Below are 23,501 nucleotides of genomic sequence, written 5' to 3'. Positions count from 1 at the left end.
ATATATATATATATATATATATATATATATATATATATATATATATATAATGGTAATTCTGGAAGTAATAATCCAACCAATTCGAAAAAAAAAAAAAAGATCGAAATTGTTTAAAATAAAATACGCATCAAGTGCGCTTGAAAGCCAAATTACAACGTAATAGTAGGAAAATAAACAAATATTTTTCTTGTTGGAAATTTAAATCAATTTTGTTTATTTTCCTACTATTGCGTTGTGATTTGGCTTTCAAGAGCACTTGATGCGTATATTATTTTATTCAAATTTAATCAACGTTTCTATATGGAACCCACAACCTTGACGAAAATTGTTTGTTCATTTACATTTAAGCTTTATTTTAAAATTTTCATGAAGATGAATTTTAAGAATTTTTTTTAAAATATGCGATGTGTCTTGTTTATTTTTATTTTTTTAATGAAATAATAATTCTTTTTTGTCATGTCTGTGTGTATAAAAATATTCTACTCATCTCCTCTCGGGATTACTCCACTTACCCTTGATCTATTTTTTTTTTTATAAATGCTTCGTATTTAGCAAGGTAGCGCCCAGTATCATTTTTAAGGCTTTGGAATGACTTGATTAAGGATTGAACTCCAGACTCCCAGCCCATTAACGAAAGGTTTAACCGTTTTGCCAGATTTAGCATAGATTATGACTAGAGCTGTGACAATAGAATATTCTTTTCATTCTTTTGACTCTCGGGTATATATCGACACAGTTAGACACAGTCAATAAACCGAGAACCATATTCGTCTATATAAAAACATATAAGATATTAACGGATATATACTCAAGAGTCAAAACAATGAAAAGAATATGCTGTTGTCACAGTTCTAATTATGACTTCGGTCTTTTTTTATTTAATGTTTTTTTCTTTTTTTATTTCAAAAGATTGAAACCTATGTATTAGGAACATTGGTGAAAGGAAGCATCAAAGTGATAATTTTTCCAGTATGTAAATCTGGTTATGCACTCGTCAACAACAAATGTGGTAAGCTATAAATGTTTTTTATTTTTTTTTATTTTTGCGATGAGGCTTGATTATTCGTATTATTTGGATTCTTAGGTTTATGGTTCTCATCTTGAATATATTTTTTTTTCACAACGTTTCGGTTGATGCAATCTCCAACCTTCTCCAGTGAGGTAACGAAAGGAGAGCGTGAATAACAACTTCCACCATCACCACACACGCACACACGCACACCCACCCACCCACACACCCACACACACACACACACACACACACACACACATACACACACACACACACATACGCCGCTAAACGCAGTTGTTCTGTTCTGTATATCTGTCTGTCTGTCTCTTTCTCTCTCTCTCTCACACACACACACACTCTCTCTCTCTCTCTCTCTCTCTCTCTCTCTCTTGTCAATAGTCAAAATTGAATTGTAAAAAAACGTTTATGCTGACAAAATTCGTCCGTTTTGTGAACAACGACAAAAGAATTGTCAGCTATATATATAATATCGCAAGCATTTGAAAAGTGCAAATTAGAAAATTATATATACATTTAGTAACGCAACACCTTTCGGCCATTTTAATCTTCAACCTTCTTCAGGTGTATTTTTTCAAAACTCTAGAATCTTTCTCTCAAACTCGGGAATCTGCACAGAATTTCGAACGAAACCCTTTATTTAACCCACAGCGTTTACCTGCTTTAGCTCTTTTAGCTGTTCAGAATCTCTGTATTTACTTCCCTCCCTACAAGGGCGGCGTTAGATACAAGTGTCGAATACTGAACGGAGGTGACGCTAATAAAATCGGTGTTCGCGCGCACACGCGCGCACACACACACATAATCCAGATGGCTTTTTATCTACATTCTTGTGTCCCATAAAAATGACCTGAATTGTAATTATCACTGAAAATAAAGAAAGGCTTACATTCCAGGTCGGGGAATTAGAATTTCGTACCGCGAAATAAAGAAGAACAATTAAATATTTATTCAGGAATGTCGGTTGATGTCGTTATAAGATGCATGGCATAAACAAAAAGAAAGGTAAAGAGATTATAGCCGGCAGTCGGCCAGTGTGAGTGACAAATTCTGCTGTCGTCTGACACACGCATCCTTATCACAAAAACACACTTGTGTTCCGTCTCTCTTTTGTCACTGGCCAACAATGAATTGTAAATAAACTTGCGCGTTGATAAAATTCGTCTGTGTTGACTTTGAGAACAACAACAAAAGAATTGTCAGGTGTATATATCATTTTGCAAGCATTTGAAAGTGCAAACCAGAAAATTATATATACATTTATAATTAAATATACATTTAATAACACAACACAAGATCGGTTTTTTATGTGGCAAAAATCAAACTCCTCAAAAGAGGGCACTCTGAATCGAAACCAAAACTAAAAATTACCTCAGTCTAGAAAGATTTTTATTCTTCACTAACTGAGGACAGGATAGATATTGTATAGCATCAGAACAGATACTACACTTTTCTTCTTATTATTCCTATTTACTTCTGTTTTACACGAGGTCAGACAATTTTTAATATAATGAAAATTCAGCTCTTCAAAAAAAAAAAATGCACCCTGGAATGGAACAAAAAATAAAAATGTCCACAGTCTTGGAAGGATTTCTCCTTCACTGACTGGTGTTATGCTATATTTTTAAATATTTATTTGCAGGAATTTTTTTTTTAATTACATTTTTAAACAAATTACGCACAGGGCCATTCAAAAGTGTGGGAAAATAAGTGTCGTTGATCATCCCTTGTCACTATGACAAAAAAAAATGTCTTAGCTAGAGTAATCAATCGCCATAATACCACATTTAAGATTTCCCCAAATAGTTAAACATTTTACTGAAAATAAATATATCGGTTCTTCTTTATTTAACGACCTTCAATTTCCACAAAGTTGGCTCGGGTTAGCTCGGCAGCTGATAGAAATAACCGAAAAAAAGTCGACAAAGCGTTCCTCAATTTTTAACGAACGCGCTGTCTGTTTTTAGCTAATACTGTTGCGGACCAGGATATAAATACCCTAACTCGCTACAAGAAAAAATAATGAAACGAATTGTATAAAGGAAACAAAGAACTCAAATGCTGGAATAAAATAAACATGTCGTTGATTTTCTGTTGAGAAATGAAAGTCTTGGGTGTACACGTGTTCATTCAGCTGTTGACGACTACGCGTGTGGAAGGAAAGGGGAATGCAATAGAGAAACGCAAAGTGGCAAGCCGGCCTGTAGAAAGAGAGGGTTAAGCTCAGTAGAGAGTCGCGCACATGTCTGTGTTGATGGACCAAAGCCGAAGGGGGGATAGAGTGAGAAAGTCAATCCAGTTCATGGAGATAGAAAGCGTATAAAGTGTACGTACTGTTTGTTAACTCATGCCCCATACATAGTAACAAGTCGCGTGAGGTACACGCGTGCGCGCGCATGCCGAAAAGGCACGCTGTCGGTCCGTAGACCGTCCAGCTAGGAGGTTGGTCTGAAAAAGGAAAAAGCCGCTTATTGCTCTTTCTTTTATACTTGTTTCCGGTGGTCTTTTGCGCATGTGTGGATTTCCTTTGAAAGGTGAAGTGACGTTGTCCTGTGTGTGTGTGTGTATGTGAGTACATGTGTGTACGTTAGCATGTGTGTATATACACATGAATGTGAGTGTATGTACGCGAACGTGAATATATGTACGTGTGTGGACGTGTGCGCGTATGTTTGTGTGCGCGTATGTATATGACAAGTAATATAGCTTGAAATGTGAACGTGTTTTTGTGTGAGACTAGAAAAGGCTCGTGCAATACGAATCTATGAGGGCTACATTTTTATAAATTAAAAAAAAAAACATTTAATCGTGCAGCTAAGGGTTTAGGGTTAGAGTTTAGAGTTAGGGTTTAGGACTAGGGTTAGGATTGGGTTAGATTCATAGTTGTAATTTTATTTATTGCATTTCCAGGGTTTTTTTTTCTGTTTATCATTATAATTTTCTTGTAGCGGTTTAACGTTTCGCGATCGGCCGCTTCCGGTTATTTCCGTCAGCAGTCGAGCACAACCGAGAAACTTTGTGGAAACCGCGGGTTGGTAAATGCAAAAGTATCAACATGTCTTTGATTGGAGAGTGGAGTGGGTAGAAAACAACAAATAAAAAAAAAAAATGGTTAGTGAGACCCTTCCGACTCTTTTTAAATAATAGATCGCTTACTGTTTTCCGGTTTCTTTGGAACCGAAAACAAGCAGATACTACACTTTGATCCTTGAGCCAAAAGGTTGTCAGTTGTTGCTAGATATGCATCCTGTCTTGATTTTATTTTGCTTTTTATACTCCTTCCCGTTCAGTCCAGTGTGGTGTCGGTACCTACTATGAAAATGCAACGTCCTCGTGCCAGTACTGTCCAGTTGGACACTACCAGAATGTGAGTGGTCAAGCAAGTTGCAACCAATGTCCAAACAATAAAACAACCAAAGCTGTTGGAGCAGGAAAACTGGACAATTGTTATGGTAAGTTAGAACCTTATATGCGTTACTTTTTAGGATTCTTTTATTTTTTTATGTATTTTATTTATTTATTTTATTTTTTGTCAATGTCAAGATTCATGAATGTCGGTTGATGTCTTTATAAGACGGGGTCAATGTCATTATTCTTTCCAACTCCAAAAAAAATCTTTACAATGACGACCTCTGCAGTTTTTTCGGGGTGCTGAAAACGAAGGTATTTTTTAGATTAGGTTCACCTCTGCAATTTTCTTTTAAATGACGACTTTTATAAGTTTTCTACTATGCTGAATACGGAAATCGCATTGAAATTTTGCAGAAATAAGTAGTTATCGAGATATAAAAAGTTGTATTATGCATTGTATTCTTTGGCAGCCATGTTTTTACGCGCGCACTCCATAAACAAATCTACGCGCGTAACAAAGATGGCCGCCAAAGAATACAATGCATAATACAACTTTTCATATCTTGATAACTAATTATTTCTGCAAAATTTCAAGGCGATTTTCGTATTTAGCATGGCCGAAAACCTTCAAGAGTCGTCATTTAAAAGAAAATTGTGGAGGTGGACCTAATCTGAAAATTTACCAAAACGGATATAAGATTTAAAAGTGGCACAGAGAAATAGTTTTCATGATATGAAGAAATTACCGTTTAAAAAAGTGGGGATCACTTTTCTATATAATTTTAACGTAAACTGAGCACTCACTTTCTGGCCGTACAGTGAGTTTTTTTGTTTGTTTGTTTTTTTGGGGGGGGGGCTGTCTGAAAGTTTTTTTTTGGGGGGTAAATTTTTAACTTACGCCAAAAACATACACGCGCTTGTGCGTACATAAAAGACGTTTTTATACACTTTGTATGTAACAGCCGATGATGGGAGTTTTATTGTTTTAATTCATAGAGCCCCACAGATCCATTTGTTTATTTATGAATTATTTCTAACTATCTTCATTGAATTGAACCACAAAAAAAAAAAAAAAAGAAAAAAGATCCAAGCACTTTTATATAGCCATGTTGTATTTATGCAGGTGGGTAAAACATGAAACATAGCTGGAAGAATAATATAATATATGAATGTCAGTTATCAGTAATTTTTCCCACTCTTTATCTGTGCCTAAACCAAAACGTAGATTCCATGAACAAAGCTTCTTTCTTAGAAGTTCACGCCTGTGGAACTCTCTTCCGTTTGCCTGTTTCCCACCTGAATACAACTTGGATGTCTTCAAGTCCAACGTGAACAAGTTTCTGATGAACCGCCCTCTTAAGTAAGACACTTTATCAAATCTCCAATACTAACGATTACTATGATACTGTCACATTGATTACTGTACACACAATAACCCTTATCCCCGAGTGGCCTCCAGGCCTTGGTAATTTGGTGACTTCCATATAAAAAAAATGAATTAGTTAACATTGCGACCGATAATGCATAAACATTATTTTTTTTAAAAAAGTGCGTCTGTAACGATTTAATCACGAATGGGTCAAATTAATTACCCTTTTTCTTTTTCCCGGTCATTTCGATATGATACACCTTTTTCCCCACTTTCTAAAGCTAGTTAGTTTTAACATGAACGTATTAACTCAAAGCATTTTCCAACCAACGAAATGCGTTTCAAAACCATAAAAATGTAACACGTATATGTGAAAATAGTAAGCCGATGCAAAGTTATAAACTCCTAAACTAGAGAGATGAAGATTTCACCACTCACCTCCATGGAAGAATACAAGAACATCTACTCTCACCTGTCCCTCGTACTTTTGGGTTGAGAGAGGCAAACGAACTCCATGACCTGCTTACCACCTGTCTCGATCTCGTACACACATGCCCACACACTAGTAAGAGTCAGGCAAACAAAAAAAGAATTACTCTCCATTCACACACAGTAACAAGAACAAGGTAAACCAACGCACATGCATACACAATACCACGCTGCCAAATACTAACGTACGTATATTACTTACATATATTATTCACACTATTAACATTTTGGCTTATGACTACTAACTCGACTCACTTTACTAAACACATGTTTGTGCTAAGAACATTTTTTAGGATTGAAAAGTAACTTTTATATTCTTACCTCTTGTAGAAAAATGTTTTAATTTTCATTTACAAAACTCTGTTTTACGTAGCACTTGCTAACTGGTGACCCTTCTATTCTAACGTTTTATTTCTAATTTTTATATGCTCGTCTGTATATATGCTTCATTTTCTTCCTTCACTAAAACATAACTTTATATCCAATCTATATATTGTTAGTGTGGTTCTTGGCTATACATAGAGACCCCATCATCGTTTAAAATGGCCTCTATCCAAGCCAGGGACCACGCCACACGTTCATTTCGCAAAGAAGAATTAACTTGAAATAAGGCGTTTTGATTTAATATTAAAAATGGGACCCACTTTAACATTTAATTAATTTCTTTTTTATTCCAGAAATCTGTTCGCCTGGCTTCTTTTATAACCACACGAATTGTGCACCATGCGATCGTGGATTTTATCAAAATGAGAGCGGCCATTATTTCTGTGAGCCGTGTCCATTGGGAAAAACCACGTACATGGAAGGATCAAATTCCTCATCCCTCTGCTTTGGTAAGCATGCGTTTCTTTCACTCTCGGCAGAAGATACTGAGATTTGTTGCAAATGATGCCCTTTCTATATATATATATATATATATATATATATATAAAAATTAGATCACTCTGAATGAAGTAAAAAACATTCACAAATAAAATGTTTAAATTCAACGTTATTTCACGTGGTTAATGGTAGCCGAATGGATACGGTCTTTGCTAATCAAGCCAGATATGGGTTGTGTTGCCGGATTGGAATCTGTCGACTGGTGTTAATCGTGACACCCTGCACTGAAGATTTCTGAAAGGATGAAACACTAGTATCTGTAGATATTTGATTATTATAGTAAATAATTATGTCAGCCCCTTTAAGAAACTCGTTTCTTATCGTTGTCGTTAGGTATTTAGTTATTATAGTATATATATATATATATATATATATATATATATATATATATATATATATATATATAATTATTATTATCATGGGACCATGTTGATGGCTTTATCTCCCTCTTAGGGCGAGATGTGGCACTAGAGTCGGAAAGTTGGATCAGAGAGCAACCGCTGTAGAGGAGGAACACTCTGGCCTGCAAAAAGAAAATGTCTGGACAGCATTGTCGGCATTCCCCGATAGGGGCGCCTCAGGCGATTAGCTTAAAGCTAATCTCTTCTCAAACAGAGAAGGTAAAGCATGGGAGGGTGGACCGCCTAGAACTGGACAGAAACAGCATTACACCGCAATCAACAGAGTACTTCAAGTTTGCCGAATACAACATCCATCAGGTGTTTCTTTGGAGGATTGTTTTCAACGTTCCTCTTGACCATTGATTCTTGGATGATACGGAACAATCATGATAAGTTCTGCTAAGAATGTTTGGCAAACTTCTTCGACTTCACTAGACGTGAATTGGATTCAACACAGCAAGTCTCTCTGTCGCCATTATTTATAGTGTTAGGAAGAGTCCATGAAATGGCAGAATGGGGAAGATGGCCATAACAGTTTCCATATGGCTTTTTCTTTTAATATATATATATATATATATATATATATATATATATATATATATATATATATATATATATATATATATATACATACATACATTCAGGCAGAAGTTTTTCATTCAAGCAAATATTATTAGATGCAACGAAGACACTTTGCTTTATGATTCTTTTTTTTTTAATTTTTCGATTTTTCGTATAATCTTTAATAATGGAACTTTTATTAATATTTTTGATTTTGATATAAAAAAGATTATACGAAAAATTGAAAAATTAAAAAAAGCATCATAAAGAAAAGTGCCTCTGTTACATTTAATAATATTTGTTTGAATATATATATATATATATATATATATATATTGATGATACAGCATACTTACTAAAATATTCCTTGGTTTGAGGATTGAGTTATGTTTAAATAAGAAAAATTCATTTTAATTGTTCTAATTAAGTGTAATTTACTCACTCATCTTTTATTGATTCTGTCTATTACTCTCATCCTCTCTCACTGTATGTTGTTTCATCCCCTGCTCTTTATACAATCTCTATCACTCTCGCTTCTGTCATTTCCTTTCTCACACAAGCACTTCTTTATCTCTCCCTTTCTCTTTCTCTTTTTTCTATCTACCTCTCTCTCTCTCTTTCTCTCTCTCTCTTTATCTTTATCTCTACTTCCTCTATCTCTATCTCTTTGTTTTTCTCACTCTATCTCTTCCTTTCTTTCTATCTCTCTCTTCTTCACTTTCTGTTTTTATCTTTCTCTTTTTCTCTCCCCCTCTCTCTTTTCCTCTCTCTTTCTCTTACTCCTTATCTCTCTCTCTCTCTCTCTTTCTCTCTCTATCCCCTTTCTATTCCTCGCTTTATTTCTCTCCTTCTCTTTCTCTCTCTCATTTTCTCCCTCTTTCTCTCGTTCCTTCATTTCTCCATCTTTCTTCATTTCTCTCTTTCTTTTTATCTCCCTCTCTCTCTTTCTCTCTTTTTTCTGTCCCTTTTCTGTCTCTCTCCCACCTCTCTATATCTCCCCACCTCTTTTTCTGTCTCTCTCCCACCTCTCTCTCTCTCTTTCACTCTATTTCGCTCTCTCTCCCCCTCTCTCTTTAATAACAGTCCAAGATAATAAAATTAATTGGAAAAAAGAAGATTGACATAGTCTCTTATAAACAATATGGAATATCACCACAAGTGTTAATACTATTAAAAGTCACTGGTAGAGAGAAAATGAATGAGGAGAGAGAGAGGGAGAGAGAGAGAGAGAGAGAGAGAGAGAGAGAGAGAGAGAGAGAGAGAGAGAGAGAGAGGAGGTAACAGAAAGATTAATGTTAAGAGATTGTTTATTTTAAAACATATATTGGCTTAGCAAACTCTTTTTCCTAATTCAAACAATCTAACTTGATTTCAGTGGTTGACCCAACGGGTGACTTTCTTTTCTTTATTTCTTTTTTTTTTAAGAACTTATTATGATTTTTCATTTTTGTTATTATTTTTACAGACTTATGTCCACCAGGATATCAGCTGATTGAAAACGGAAGCTGCAAAATATGTCCTCGCGGATATTACCGTCAATTCGATTATGAAGCTACTTGTATTGCCTGTGGAAAGAACACGACGTCAGCCCCTGGATCCATCTCGGCTGCTAACTGCTCTATCCGTAAGTCATTATTATATTAATTTTAAATGTCAGCATTTATTTCTGAAAACTCTGTGTTTTATTTGTTTCACATACGCATTTATATGTTGCTACACATTTGTGGACATGTTTCGGTCAGCCAGTTACAAGTAACTAGAGACCTCTTTAGGAAATACTACTTATACAAAAGCAGAGTCCGTAATGAAAACTGGAAACAGTTTACAGTGAAACAACATATAAATGAGTTTGTAAAACAAATAAAATATACATCTTGCTCTATTTTTGCATTGAGCACTCTTGTATGAACCTCGTAAAAACTTCATTGATTGCTTCACCTCTGGAAAATGTTAACCTACATATATATATATATATATAATCATTTACTATAATAATTATCAAATACCTACAGACACTAGTGTTTCATTCTTTCGGGAATCATCAGTGCAGAGTGTCACGATTAACACCAGTCGATAGTTTTACGGCATATCAACCCTTTTCAGGTTATTTAATGCCGAATCCAAAGATTTTGAAGAGCATTTTTTATAGAATATATTTGTTGCTTTCAAGTTGGTTTCTATTTAACCCATAGTTGGGACCGTAACAGATACTACCACTCCGGCTTAGAGTATATATATATATATATATATATATATATATATATATATATATATATATATATGTAAATATAAAAGAAGATATAAAAAGTACAACCAAACTATTAAATTCAAGACACGAGCTTCTGACATGTAATCATAAACGTTGGTTTAAATTTAATAAATATAAACCACCTTAAATCATTAAAAATTACTCATTAGTAAATATAGATTACAATTGTTTTTTTTTTGTTTTTTTTTTTTAATAAATTAAGTTAGACCAATTACCTCCCTTAGACCCGTAAAACAAATAATAAATAAAGTCAATAATACATGACAATTATCTCCCCTTAAAAACTTGTAAAACAAATATTCTCTCTCTATATATAAACTGTAGCGTCTTTAAATCAAAAATACGCTAACGGAAACAATTTATTGCGCGAGTGTCGCCCTTTTAAAATTCATCATTCAATAAAATAAAAAGCTATAGCAAACATCTAAATAACTACTTTAAACACAATTCCTGATTTCAAAAAAAGAAAAACTAAAAGGTAACTATCTCTATATATTTTTAAATCAAATTTATTATGTAAATTCAAAAATACATATTTTTTTCTACTCATTTCTATCTCTAACCCATATTAATTTTCTTATAAATTTTAAATCCAAACCTTTTATTTCAATTTTTTCAGATTCATCTGCCTTACTTTTAATGCTAGGTTTATTTATGGTGTCTTTTAAATTCAATAAAAATCCTCCTAAATTTGCTGATGAGGAGACCGTGCTTACCAAAAAAACTATATATAATTTTTCTACATAACTTCATGTATACTACAATAAAAAGCACGGATTTCCGAAACGATCGTACAGATAATTGATTTTGTTGTTGTTCCTTCTTATGAAACTGATTTTTAATTTGATTGAAATTTGATTTTTAAATTTAAAAATTTTTTTTTAATTTTTTAATTTTAAATTGTAAATCACATTACTTAATATATATATATATGTATATATATACATATATATATATATATATATATATATATATATATATGTTTTTTTTTTTTCACGAGATTAGTATCGTTCTGAAGCTCGACCCTTCGGACGACAAATATCGAAAAATTAGCCAAAGACATTAATTCCTTCATCCTCAACTGGGCACTTTTCTTCAGGGAGGGGTCGCTATTTTCACCGATATTTTCGAAAGTCATCCCCTCTTTTCGATTGACTAGCTTTGATTTATACCTTCACCACTTCCGATTTGGTGATGGACGCAGCAGCAAAGACGTCACATGTTTTTTTCACGTTTCTTTCCTCCTTCGGGGCACGGGTTCGAGTCTGCCTGCCTACTACCATTTTTTTTTTTTTGGTTAGCACACACCTCCAAACACCGGGGCAATGCTGGGCACCCAGGCTAGTGCAAAAGATATCGTAAAACTTGGATTTAACTTGTAAATACTATTTTTTTAAAAATAGCGCGGTAACAAAAGTGCATAAGCACCAATGGAACGCGCATTTATTCTAAACATTTTTTATTTATTTATTTACAGCGCCCTGTCCACCTGGTTTCTATAAGATAAACTCAACTTCTTGCAAACCATGTGAAAAAGGAACATTCAAATCTCAAGCAGGAAACACCAAATGTGAAACCTGTTCTAACCTAAACTTCACAACTCCTGGAACAGGCAGTACAGACGTCGCTAATTGTACAGAAGGTAAGCAACTAGAAAAGACGACATGATTCCATTTCTGTTTGATGAAAACCGGTTTTCTGTTATTGTTGCAGACCATTTACTGGTTGGCCAGTTGTGTACAAACCCCAAGAGTCATAGAAGACTTCTATCATGTATGTTCAATAATCGAGATCAAAGATGCGCCACTATACAACACATGCTCTCTACCGATCCAAGTTATGATAACAGGACCATTGCCAGCGCCCTCCAAATGCATCGCTGGATTATCAATAACAGGGACGCCTTGAGAGTGATGAAAACAAAGTTTCCGGTCCCGGTTATGGTCGTTGGTGTGGTTTCACATCATACCACCTAGTAAAAATTGGATGCACCCTAACCCTAACCCTAACCCTAACCCGTTGATATAGGAGAAATATAAATTATAAATTATCTATACTCTTATAATTTTTTTTTTGTGTGTGTGTGTCTTGATATTCATATTAAAAACACTTTTTTCTATTTAGTTATTTATTTGCTTCCCCACTGAGAAAATTATATCTTAAAAAAAAAAAAAAAAAAAAAAAGACACGCCTCTCTAAAGAGTGATGCATAGCCAACTTGTAAGGTTTGGTGTGGTTGTTTTACGGCATATCAACCTTTTTTTTGGGGGGGGGGTCATCTAATGCTGAGAAACGAAACCTAGTGTTGTCTTCAGTCACAATTCTCGTCATGGCAGTCAGCTTGTGATTGCTTTTTAAGTATTTTGGGCGTGACACGCTTATTCTTATAAAAAAAAAACAAAAAAACTCTAGATATGAACCCACTAGTGAGGGGCCTGGCTTTGCCCGGTCTTAAAATACGCTTAAATATGATATTTTAATTTGTCCAGATATCATATATCTATACTTCCATGAATTTGTTTTTTTTTTTTAGTGTAATGATATTCATATTAAAAACACTTTTTTCTATTTAGTTATTTATTTGCTTCCCCACTGAGAAAATTTGGCACAAGGCCATTTTTAAATGTGGAGAGTGAGGGGAGGAGGACCAGCTCCCCCGAGAGGGAACTGAATAATGACAATTGGTATGAAGGGTTTCCCCTACATTGACCAAAAACTGATTGCTCAAGAGCAATGGTCTGATATGTGGAGTTGCTCCCACATATTACTTTGATTACAGTATCTGCCGGAACAGATACTACACATTGATAACAGAAAAAAGATCTGGACCTGAAGGCCAAGAAGAAAAAAAATCGAACCTTTTTTCTGTTTTGGTATTTTTTTGCTTCCCCACTGAGCAAATTAGGCATGAGGCTTTTTTTTAATGTGTAGAGGGGAGAGGGGGAAGGGAAAGGGGAACCAGCTTCCCTGATAGGAGGGGAGAGGGGAGCTGGTAGTGAGAGCCTCTTGGTATATAGGGTTGCCCCTACATGCACCAGAAACTGCTTGCCACAAGGGTAATGGTCTTTGGTTGCAGTATCTGCCGGAACAGAGAAAGGGTTCACCTTTTTTCTGTTTATTTAAAAAGAAAATACAACTTTCTTATATATGGGTCACGGAATTTCATTCATATGCAAAAGATCTAGCTAATTTGCATATTCTTATAAACATTCATTTTAATTAATTTCCTATTAGTTTTTCAGTTTTCTTATGAGATGATCATCTTTAGTTAACTATTACATGTAATTATATTCGTGCAGATATTCTACATGATTTATACTTGCGTAATATTTGCGTAAAAAGGTTATAGTATACACAAACATTTTTTTATATATATTTATGTATGCATATATATATTTGTTTAAAAAATTTTGCCTACCAAACTCCTTTGTCAACTATTGGTCTGCATGCATGAAACTTACTATATAGGGTATTCAAACCTATCCGAAACTTTATATTTGGGTTTTAGCCACGGAAAATCAGTGCAAAAGTGTCAAAATTTAAAAAAAATAGAATTTGCCAGGTGAAAGTCGAATGACGGCATTACGAATATGCATGCATAACGTAATAGCTATTGGTTCACGTTTTAATTTTTAGCCTTGCAGCAAACATGTCTTCATAGGTCAGGCATTAACGTCAAAGGAAAAAGTAAATCATAAGTTAAACGTTTTGGTTTTGATTCTTGGCGGTGGCGCATGAATAATTTTTAATTTATCTTTTTAAATCATTGCTACATATTGGGTCCAATATAATATAGTAATAAATACGAAATCTGCATTAATTAAAATACCATATTTAAGCGTATTTTACGACCGGGCAATGCCGGGCGGCCTGCTATTACATTTGTATTGCCATAAGAGTATAATTAAAAATTAAAATATTAAAAATTTATAAAAATTCATAGCAAATTAAAAAAAAAAGAGTAAAAAATAAAAAGTGTTCATGGTAGATAATAAACAAGTGAAGCATGCATGGCCCCCCGTGAGTGCAGAGTTAACGAAGCATAAAAAAATGACTAAGTTCAGCATTTGCGCCCCCCCCCATTTAGCCCCAAAAGCCTCCAAGGCCTTAACATATGTAAATTTGAGTTCTGCACTATGAAAAAAAGGAAATGACTAAGTCCATCATCCCCCCCCCATTTAGCCCCAAAAGTCTCCAAGAGACGTCAAATCCTGGTGAAAATGAACAAACGATACAGTTTTAGGCCTTAACATATGTAAATTTGAGTTCTGCACTATGAAAAAAAGGAAATGACTAAGTCCATCATCCCCCCCCCCCCCCATTTAGCCCCAAAAGTCCCCAAGGCCTTGACATATTTAAATTTGAGTTCCGCACTATGCAAAGCTGCTAAATAGACATACACAGAAAATTTTGGACAAATATGGTAAAATAGTCTCAAAAGTGGAGTGTTTTTATTAGCCCTAAAAGAGCCCCAAGAGTTATCGCGAATTATAGACAAACAAAATTATATAGAAATAAGTTAGTTACAACTTTCCAGAAATTTTTATAAAAATACAAGGCATCAAATTTTTTTTAATAGACACAAAAGTGTCAATTTTAGCCATTTTAATCCGAAAGGCACCCCTAGAGGGGCAACCAGTTGTCCCGGAAAATCCGTTCTGTTACTTTTTTACTTATATCATGTTTAATGTTTGTGCAAAATTTCAAAAAATTCCAAGGCGCAGTTCTTGAGAAAAGTGCGGACAAACGAATGGACGAACGGACAAGGGTGAATTTACAGGCCCACCCTCTTTTTGCCAAGGGACAAATAAATATAGTAGGGATTGATAGTTGGGAATTGATTGGATATTAAGAATAATAAAGCTAGGTGGGGGGGGGGCTTTTAGAAGCTTAGATGTTATTTTACTATTTCTTTTGCTATTTTTAATTTGATTTTGTTTGTTTATTGGTTCCAGTGGACTGCCCGCCGGGCTATCAGTTTATTAGCTCTACAAATTCATGCGGAGCCTGCCCCCAGGGCACCTACCAAAGTGAGAGAGGAAATTATACATGCATCTCTTGTCCGAGTGGCTTTACGACATTTGGTAATACTTCTACCACTAGTTCTGACTGTGTCATATGTAAGTACAGAGACATTATGTATTTTACTTTCAATTCTGAAGGATTTATTAAAACTTTGACCATTTTATGCATAATTGTTATTGTTGTTGTTAATATTATTATTATTATTATTATTATTATTATTATTATACTTCAGTTACATCAAGGATGAGAGGTCATATAGAAACGTTGATTTAATTTGAATGAAATAAACTACGCATCAAGTGCGTTTGAAAACCAAATCACAACGTAATATTAGGAAAATAAACAAATATTTTACTTATTTAAAATTTATCACAAATATATTTCAGAGGTATACTCCATCTTCAGCGTATTATTTTGTTTCTTTTTTCCTTTTCTTCTTCCTTGCCATGTTGTTAAGTTGGAGAAAGAAGTCCGTTTGTAAAGAGCCGCGTGTTGTATCTAGCGGTTGTATTTTGAAATGTTTGAACTGTGCGTAGGCAACGCGAGAATAACGTCAAGGATGAGAGTTCATAAGAAAAAAGAAACAAAACAACACACTGAAGATGGAGTCTACCTCTGAAATATATTTGTGATAAATTTCAAACAAGTAAAATATTTGTTTATTTTCCTAATATTACGTTACGATTTGACTTTCAAGCACACTTGATGCGTATTTTATTTTATTCAAATTAAAACCGCGTTTCTATTGAACTCTGATTCTTTAAATATTTTACTTGTCTGAAATTTGTTTCAAACAAGTAAAATGTCTGTTTATTTTCCTAATATTACCTTGTGATTTGGCTTTCAAGCGCACTTGATGCATATTTTATTTCATCTGATGTATAATTTGTTTTCAATTTAATTTGACCTATTTAATCCCACACATAACCTTGTGTGGAAACTCGTTTGATTCCAAGACGTTGTGTCACTTTGATCCGTACTTAGTTCAGTCCTTATTAAGATTAACACTAGCTGATGCAATCACTATCCATTATGTAACAACATAAACATGACCGATTAGTTAGTTTTAAGGGATCAAAGGGAGCTAACTCCTCATTGAGCTAAATCTTGATTCCATTACGATTTAAATTTATATCCGAGGACTCTTTTAAAGATATATACTGTTCCCTTTATTGCTGCTATGTGTATTCTGCTACAGCTTGGTCTTCCTGGGATTGCTTCTAAGTATTTCTGAAGATTCTTTGTTTTATTAAGCCAGTTGCTCCTTATCACAACCGGTATAATGTTTATTTCTTTCAGAGATGTCGTTTTTAGATCATTTTTTTAGGTCCTGATATTTTAAATCAATAAATATTTATTATTTTATCATTTTAACGAGCAATGGGAGATTTTACTTTAAACAAAATCAAATAAAAAGAAACAATTAAAAGAATCATTTTGGCGTCGAAAAAATAGGCATTAATTTTTCCGATTCCGATACCAATTCCGATACCTCTAAATTTTCCGATTTTTCCAATTCCTGATTCCGATTAATCGTCCCAACACAAATAGATATATATATCTTAGTAATAGGGCAATTCCGATAGTTACTGGTTTTGATTCTTTTAAAACCTCTAAATATTTAGTTATGGTGGATGAACAGAATTGAAGCAGTACTAACCCTGGGCAGATCGAACCGGCTCCTCCTAAAAAAGGAAGACGCTTCATGGGAGTATGAAATTCACAAACGATCTCCGGTTACATGTATATCCCATCAGGGGAGATGATGACACTAGTTTTTTTGCAGCTCTTACAAAGTGTCGACGTCCTCCTATATACAGCGTCTTCTATTCCTAAAGAGGCACCGATCTGGTACTGACCAGACTCAACGTTGCTTAACAATCAAGGCTTCTAACCATTACGCTAATCGGTGGCTGCTGTGCGAGTAGTGAATTAACGATGTTTTGACATCGTCCGAAATACCTAAGCTATTCCTAAAGGGTCATCGATCTTGTACTGACCAGACCCAATGTTGCTTAACTTTCGTGATCCAACGTAATTATGCTATACAGTGATATTAAATGGTGATAAAATAAAGACTGTTGGATATTCCGGGCTAAGACTGAAGTTTATGTAAAACAATGATTGGATATTTTTTAATGGAAATTGCAAGGAAATAGCTAAAAGCATCCATGAAAAAAAAGGTTAATATCATAATTGGTGATGCAACGATTCCAAAATCAAAGTCACAGGTATTTTATATCCTTCATTCCCTAATAATGACCCCATTTTACGTTTGTCCAAAGTGTTAACACATCTCCCATGCATTACCTTCTCGACTGAGTCATGTCTATTTTAATTCTATTATTGTCCATTTTTTTTTTATTTGGATATGCATTATGACTTTTAAATGTGCAATCTAATAAAATGCATAAAAGTTGAAACGTCTTCTTGTATATCAAAGCGAGCTTTCCCTTATTTCATTGACTGGAATATCTTTCTTAACAAAAATTTCATCAAACAATCGTTCTTTGAAAGTGAGAAAAAGAGAAAGAAAGGTGTATGTATGTATAGTCAGGTTATGTCATATGCTACTGGTACCATGTAACCCAGTACTACCTGCCTCATGGTCGGGTCACCAGCGACTAAACTGGTTCCCCCACCAGATTTGTTTAGGGAAGAGGGTGGCTAGTCTCCCTGAAGGATTAAAAACAAGACCTTCCAAAGGGCGAATGAACCCTTTTTTGGATTCAATGGCCAACTAGCACCGTGTGTGTTTGTGTGTATGTATGTGTGTGCTGGGGTGGAGAGGGCTCTCGTAAGCCGTGGTGAAGGCAACCTTTCTAGGAGAAGCAAATCTCTGATTTAAAAAACCATAAAGCGGGAGACCAGTACCCGCATTAAGCTGATCTGCAGTTTAACTTATTGCAGGCTATCTTGCTCTTGCTTGTTGCTGGATCTTAACATTTTGAACCGAGAGAGAGACTTAGCTGTCGTACAAAGCTAAGACTCTGTTACATCATCTGTGTATAGATACTCCCTCGGGCATTTGTCTATAAAAATGATCCTGTGGTGATGGAAAAGTTGTGACGTGTGGAGGCTTGAAATGCTGGAGGCATGTAATAATTGATTTCAATGACCATCTTCAGTGTCATGCCTGCTTGAGCATGTGAATTCACTGGTAGGACTAAAAAAAAAATAAATAAAAAGTAATTTTTGGGCTCATGGACTTTAAGAGTCTGAGGGAGTGGCACTCGTCCGACAAGACGTTGCGATCATCATGTATATATGTATGTATGTATGTATGTATGACACATATGTATGGTCATGTGATATGCTACTGGTACCATGTAACCCAGTACTACCTGCCTCATGGTCGGGTCACCGGCGACTAAACTGGCTCCCCCACCAGACTTGTTTGGTGAGGAGGGCGGCTAGTCTCCCTGGAGGATTAAAAACAAGACCTTCCAAAGGGCGAATGAACTCTTTTTCTGGGTCAACGGCCAACTAGCACTGTGTATATTTGTGTGCGTGTATATGTGTATTGGGATAGAGAGGGCTCCCGTAAGCCGTGGTGAAGGCAACCTTTCTAGGAGAAGCAAATCTCTGATTTAAAAAACCATAAAGCGGAAGACCAGTACCCGCATTAAGCTGGTCTGAAGTTTAATTTGTTGCTGGCTATCTTGCTCTTGCTTGTTGCTGAATCTCAACGTTTTGAACCGAGAGAGACACTTAGCTGTCGTACAAAGCTAAGACTCTTTAACATCATATTTGTATAGATACTCCCTCAGACATTTGGGCTCATGGATTTTAAATGTCTGAGGGAGTGGCACCCGTCTGACAAGACGTTGCAATCATCATCATCATGTATGACACATAGAGCTGGAAATGTGACACTTGTGAACGAGTGCTTCTATCAAAAGCTGACTACCTCAACCACCTTGTCACACAAAACTCAGGTCAATTTTGTACCTATTAGTCCGAACCAAACGATCTGTTTAATATGCAACAAAGTTTGCAAGTCTACTGCTGGTTTGAGAAGACATGTGATTGTTCATCAGAATACCCTTCAACCTCAAGAGGAAGCCAACTAAAGCTGGATTAAAGAGTCATCTACGTGCACACGGACGCAATAACACTTATGGAAGAGAGATGGCCAACTTCTGTCACATCTGCTTCAAGATATGTAAATCTGCAGCAGGACTGCAGAGTCATCTAAGATGGCGTGGACGACGAGATGGGGAAAACTAAGTGTGACGGCGATTATCGGGAAAGATGCAGAAATAATCATCATATATATGTATATGTATAGTTATATATATATATATATATATATATATATATATATATATAGTGGAAATGGTAATTAATAAAAACTGAGTGCTCAATACAGTTGTAGAGCAAATATGCGTTTTATTTTTATTACCGTATCTTTCTGTTAAGTTACATTATTGTTTCAGCTACCTGTAAAAGTCTGAGGAAGCTACAGACGGCCAAAAAAACGGCCAAGTAGCTGAAACAATAATGTAACTTAACAGAAAGATACGGTAATAAAAAATAAAACGTATATATATATATATATATATATATATATATATATATATATATATATATATATATATATATAATTCAATCATTGTTATGTAAAATTATATGACTTATTTGTAAGCACCCATTTTAAAAACAGTTTAAAGTCTGTACTTTGGGGATTTAGTTAGCATTTCGGGGAGTTAAACATATTGGAGCCTGCATATTTATGCTAGGATCTTAACAATGCCATAAGAAATATGGAAGACGGAATGATTCTTTATTGTTACAATGTGGGTCTGTTCTTGCAGTATATTTATTGTATTATAAATATTGATTATATATATATATAATATTGATTATATATATATAATATTGATTATATATATAATATTGATTATATATATATAATATTGATTATATATATATAATCAATATTATATATATATAATATTGATTATATATATAATATTGATTATATATATAATATTGATTATATATATATAATATTGATTATATATATATATATATATAGTCATCCACATAAGTATTGCTAATAAAGATAAATACAGCTCATCAGTGCTGTTAGACAGGCAACTACCTCAAGCCAGGATCGAAACCCGACTGCCCGTATGACAGTCAAGGCTTCTAACCATTACGCTAATCGGCTGCTGTGCGAGTAGTGAATTAACGATGTTTTGACATCGTCCGAAATACCTAAACTCGATTTGTTTACACCAAGAGTATCGCTTAATACGCTAATGGTAATTCATGTATCACTTCTCAATATGCTCAACTCATGATAAGGAGCATTATAGTAATCCACATACAGTACTGTTTCGCTGTATCACAGCTCATCAGTGCGGCTAGAATATATATATATATATATATATATATATATAGTAGTAAGTTATAAAATATATATGGTGATTAAGCTACACAGAATATTCCGCGTATGCATAAGCCTGAGGAACCCTAGTGTGGATGAAACGCGGAATATTCTGTGTAGCTTAATCGCCATATATATTTTATAACTTACTACCTAGCTCTACATACATATTGAGCACTGTTGAAGTAAATACTTAAAGTTTACGCATAAATTTATACTTTCGTATATTAATTTATGTGACTAAACGAAGTAGTTTACATTTAAAAATAATATATATACCGCTCCCCATGTGGGTGTACCAAATTGGTTAAAAGGGAAAATTATTCCCAACTCGCATATAGGTAAAAAATGCGCTTTCGTAAATAATTGAATTCATTCAAAACATATCGCTAAAACCAAAACAAAACAATATATAACCCGGCCGCCCAAATGACAGTAAAGGCTTCTCACCATTGCGCTATACGGCTGTTGCTATGTGGGTAATGACTTAACGATGTTTTGACATCACCGAAATGCCTCCGCTCGATTTGTTTACACAAAGAGCGTCGCTTAATACGCTAATGACAGTTTGTATATCACTTCCCCAATGTGCTCAACCCAAGATAGGGTGCATTACTAGTATTTATATATATATATATATATATATATATATATATATATATATATATATATATATATATTCTTCAGATTAGTTTTTATTTAACAATCAGTTGTTATGGAAACGTGAGATTGTAGGTTTACAAAATATTACTGGCAGTAATATTCTATAAGTTATCCCATCTAAACAAGAATTGCTCGATATGCAAGATAGAGCAAATAAATTAAATTGTAATTCAATGAATTTCAAAAAACTCTCATTGAAATGAAATGAAGTGGTTGAGTTTCATATCAAAGAATTTTTATTATTCTAAGCAAGACAAAGAATGCTTTAGAAAATTAATCTCCTTAACCTATAGGGTTTCGATGTCTACCATCTCATCAGAGGAGAGAAAATATTAGCAAATAGTTATAAAAGTATGCACCTTATTTGCTAAAGTCAGTGAGACATGGAAAGTCAAAGTGAAAATAATACATTTATCAGAAGTCCTGTAGCAGGAGGATTTGTAGAAAAAGGATATGAATGTTTTTGTAGATCCAGCTTGCTTGGTAAAATCCATGTTATACGTTCTTTACATCCGTTTGGTAATAATGTCCAAGCTATATATTGGGTAATCCGCATAGCTGTGTAGATATTCGAATCGGGCAAGTGCTTGTTTAAATTTGTTTGTGGGTCCAGCGATAATAAAGATTAGTTTATTTTTGATCGGTTCATATACATGTCACGCTGGTGCAGTGATAACGTCACCAGATTTGAATGGTTCGGTTTCGATTCTAGCTGATGACACCTAAATATTTTTTTTTTACTTTTGAAATCACGTCTCTATAATAATCTATACAAAGTCTGGACAAATAAAAATATTATATTTAAGCGTACTTTACGCCTGCCCCCCCCCCGCTAGTGTATAAATAAAAAGTCTCGTTTTGACTATTATACGTTAGACTGCATGAATATAAAACAATCCTAGAATGTAAATCCATATACAAATAGTGACAGAACGATTCCAAAATCAATGCAGGATCAGGAATTATTTACTTTGAGTCGGTTTCCTGAAGACCAATGCTAATGTAATCCCAGGAAAACATTTTTATGCTGATAATTGAATTCTATTGTAAATTTTTCTTTTTAAATTTTATTTCCGCTTCCTGTTTTCAGTAAAGTGCCCAGCTGGTCATCAACCAGCAAGAGACTATGGTTCGTGTACGAAATGTAGTCTTGGTTATTATGCAAGTGAGGTGGGCAGTATGTACTGCATCAAATGCCCAGCGAATACGACCACCTTGGAAGTAGGGGCCACAAATGCTTCTCAGTGTTCAAAGGAAACAGGTTAGTAGTTTTTTTAAAGACATTCTTGGGTCCTTTTTCGTTTGAAAAAGAGATGACATTCTCGAAATATTAAGACCCCCAACATCCCGGTTATATCAAACAATAAGTTCACCAGCTCACATCACTAATATATTGTAAGACCTATAATCCCAGGTTTCCATACAAGTTCATTTGTTGGATAACTTTATTCTGAAGTATATATATATATATATATATATATATATATATATATATATATATATATATATATATATGTTTAGAGGTACAGAATTTGTATATGGTTTTAAATAAAATACTAGGCGGAAGTTTCTCGAGAGCTCTTTCGGCTATCATCTCTTCAGGAGTAAATCGATAGCAATCTAAATAACATTGTGACGAAAATAAAGAGTTCTATTGGGGAACTTATTTAATGTGCCAACGTACGGGGACATTAATTAAATTTATTTACGTTTAAAAAACGATTAAAAATGTTGGCACAACGAGGGAGAAAAAAAAAAAAAAAAAGCGGGAGAAAAAATTCAAAGTTCCCCAAAGAGAAACAATGCGTTTGATGTTTCTTTTTGCCGGCACAAAGAAGGTTGACGCACCGCGATAGAGACGGCCTCCAAAATCTTTAAATGGTTTTTGGAGTCCGCTCTATGTAGCACCTCGAACCAATCTATTTTATATCTATCGGCACAGCACAGGTTGTCAACCAAATGCTGGCCAATAGCAGAGTCCAAGGCTCCCTCCTTCTGCAGCCTTGGACTCTGCTATTGGCCAGCATTTGGTTGATTTAATCACATAAATTAATATACGAAAGTAT

At 34.5% G+C, this 23,501-nt stretch overlaps 2 protein-coding genes and 1 long non-coding RNA gene across 3 annotated transcripts in view; all 3 read left to right on the top strand.

Moving 5' to 3' along the window:
* Positions 1 to 2,010: 2,010 nt before the first annotated feature.
* Positions 2,011 to 7,128, top strand: LOC145266692 (signal peptide, CUB and EGF-like domain-containing protein 2). The gene is made up of 3 exons (XM_080122618.1): positions 2,011 to 2,035; positions 4,321 to 4,482; positions 6,917 to 7,128. Exons 1-3 carry the CDS (start codon positions 2,011 to 2,013, stop codon positions 7,126 to 7,128), a joined length of 399 nt encoding a protein of 132 aa, XP_079978744.1.
* Positions 7,129 to 9,514: 2,386 nt separating this feature from the next.
* Positions 9,515 to 15,452, top strand: LOC145266721 (uncharacterized). The gene is made up of 3 exons (XR_013864780.1): positions 9,515 to 9,707; positions 11,830 to 11,994; positions 15,308 to 15,452. It is a non-coding gene; the product is annotated as an uncharacterized LOC145266721 (long non-coding RNA).
* A 4,691-nt stretch (positions 15,453 to 20,143) lies between these two features.
* The window catches only part of LOC145266691 (uncharacterized), a 31,568-nt gene continuing 28,210 nt past the window's right edge, over positions 20,144 to 23,501 (top strand). The window contains exons 1-2 of the mRNA XM_080122616.1: positions 20,144 to 20,180; positions 22,526 to 22,696. Coding sequence (XP_079978742.1) covers positions 20,144 to 20,180; positions 22,526 to 22,696 — 208 coding nt within the window. The remainder of the gene's footprint in view (positions 20,181 to 22,525; positions 22,697 to 23,501) is intronic.

Source organism: Euprymna scolopes, chromosome 41 (genome assembly GCF_053919585.1).
Source record: "Euprymna scolopes isolate OS-2025 chromosome 41, ASM5391958v1, whole genome shotgun sequence".
NCBI lineage: Eukaryota > Metazoa > Mollusca > Cephalopoda > Sepiida > Sepiolidae > Euprymna > Euprymna scolopes.
Note: the sequence above shows the minus strand (reverse complement) of the source record. Positions and strands in the feature narration are given on the sequence as shown.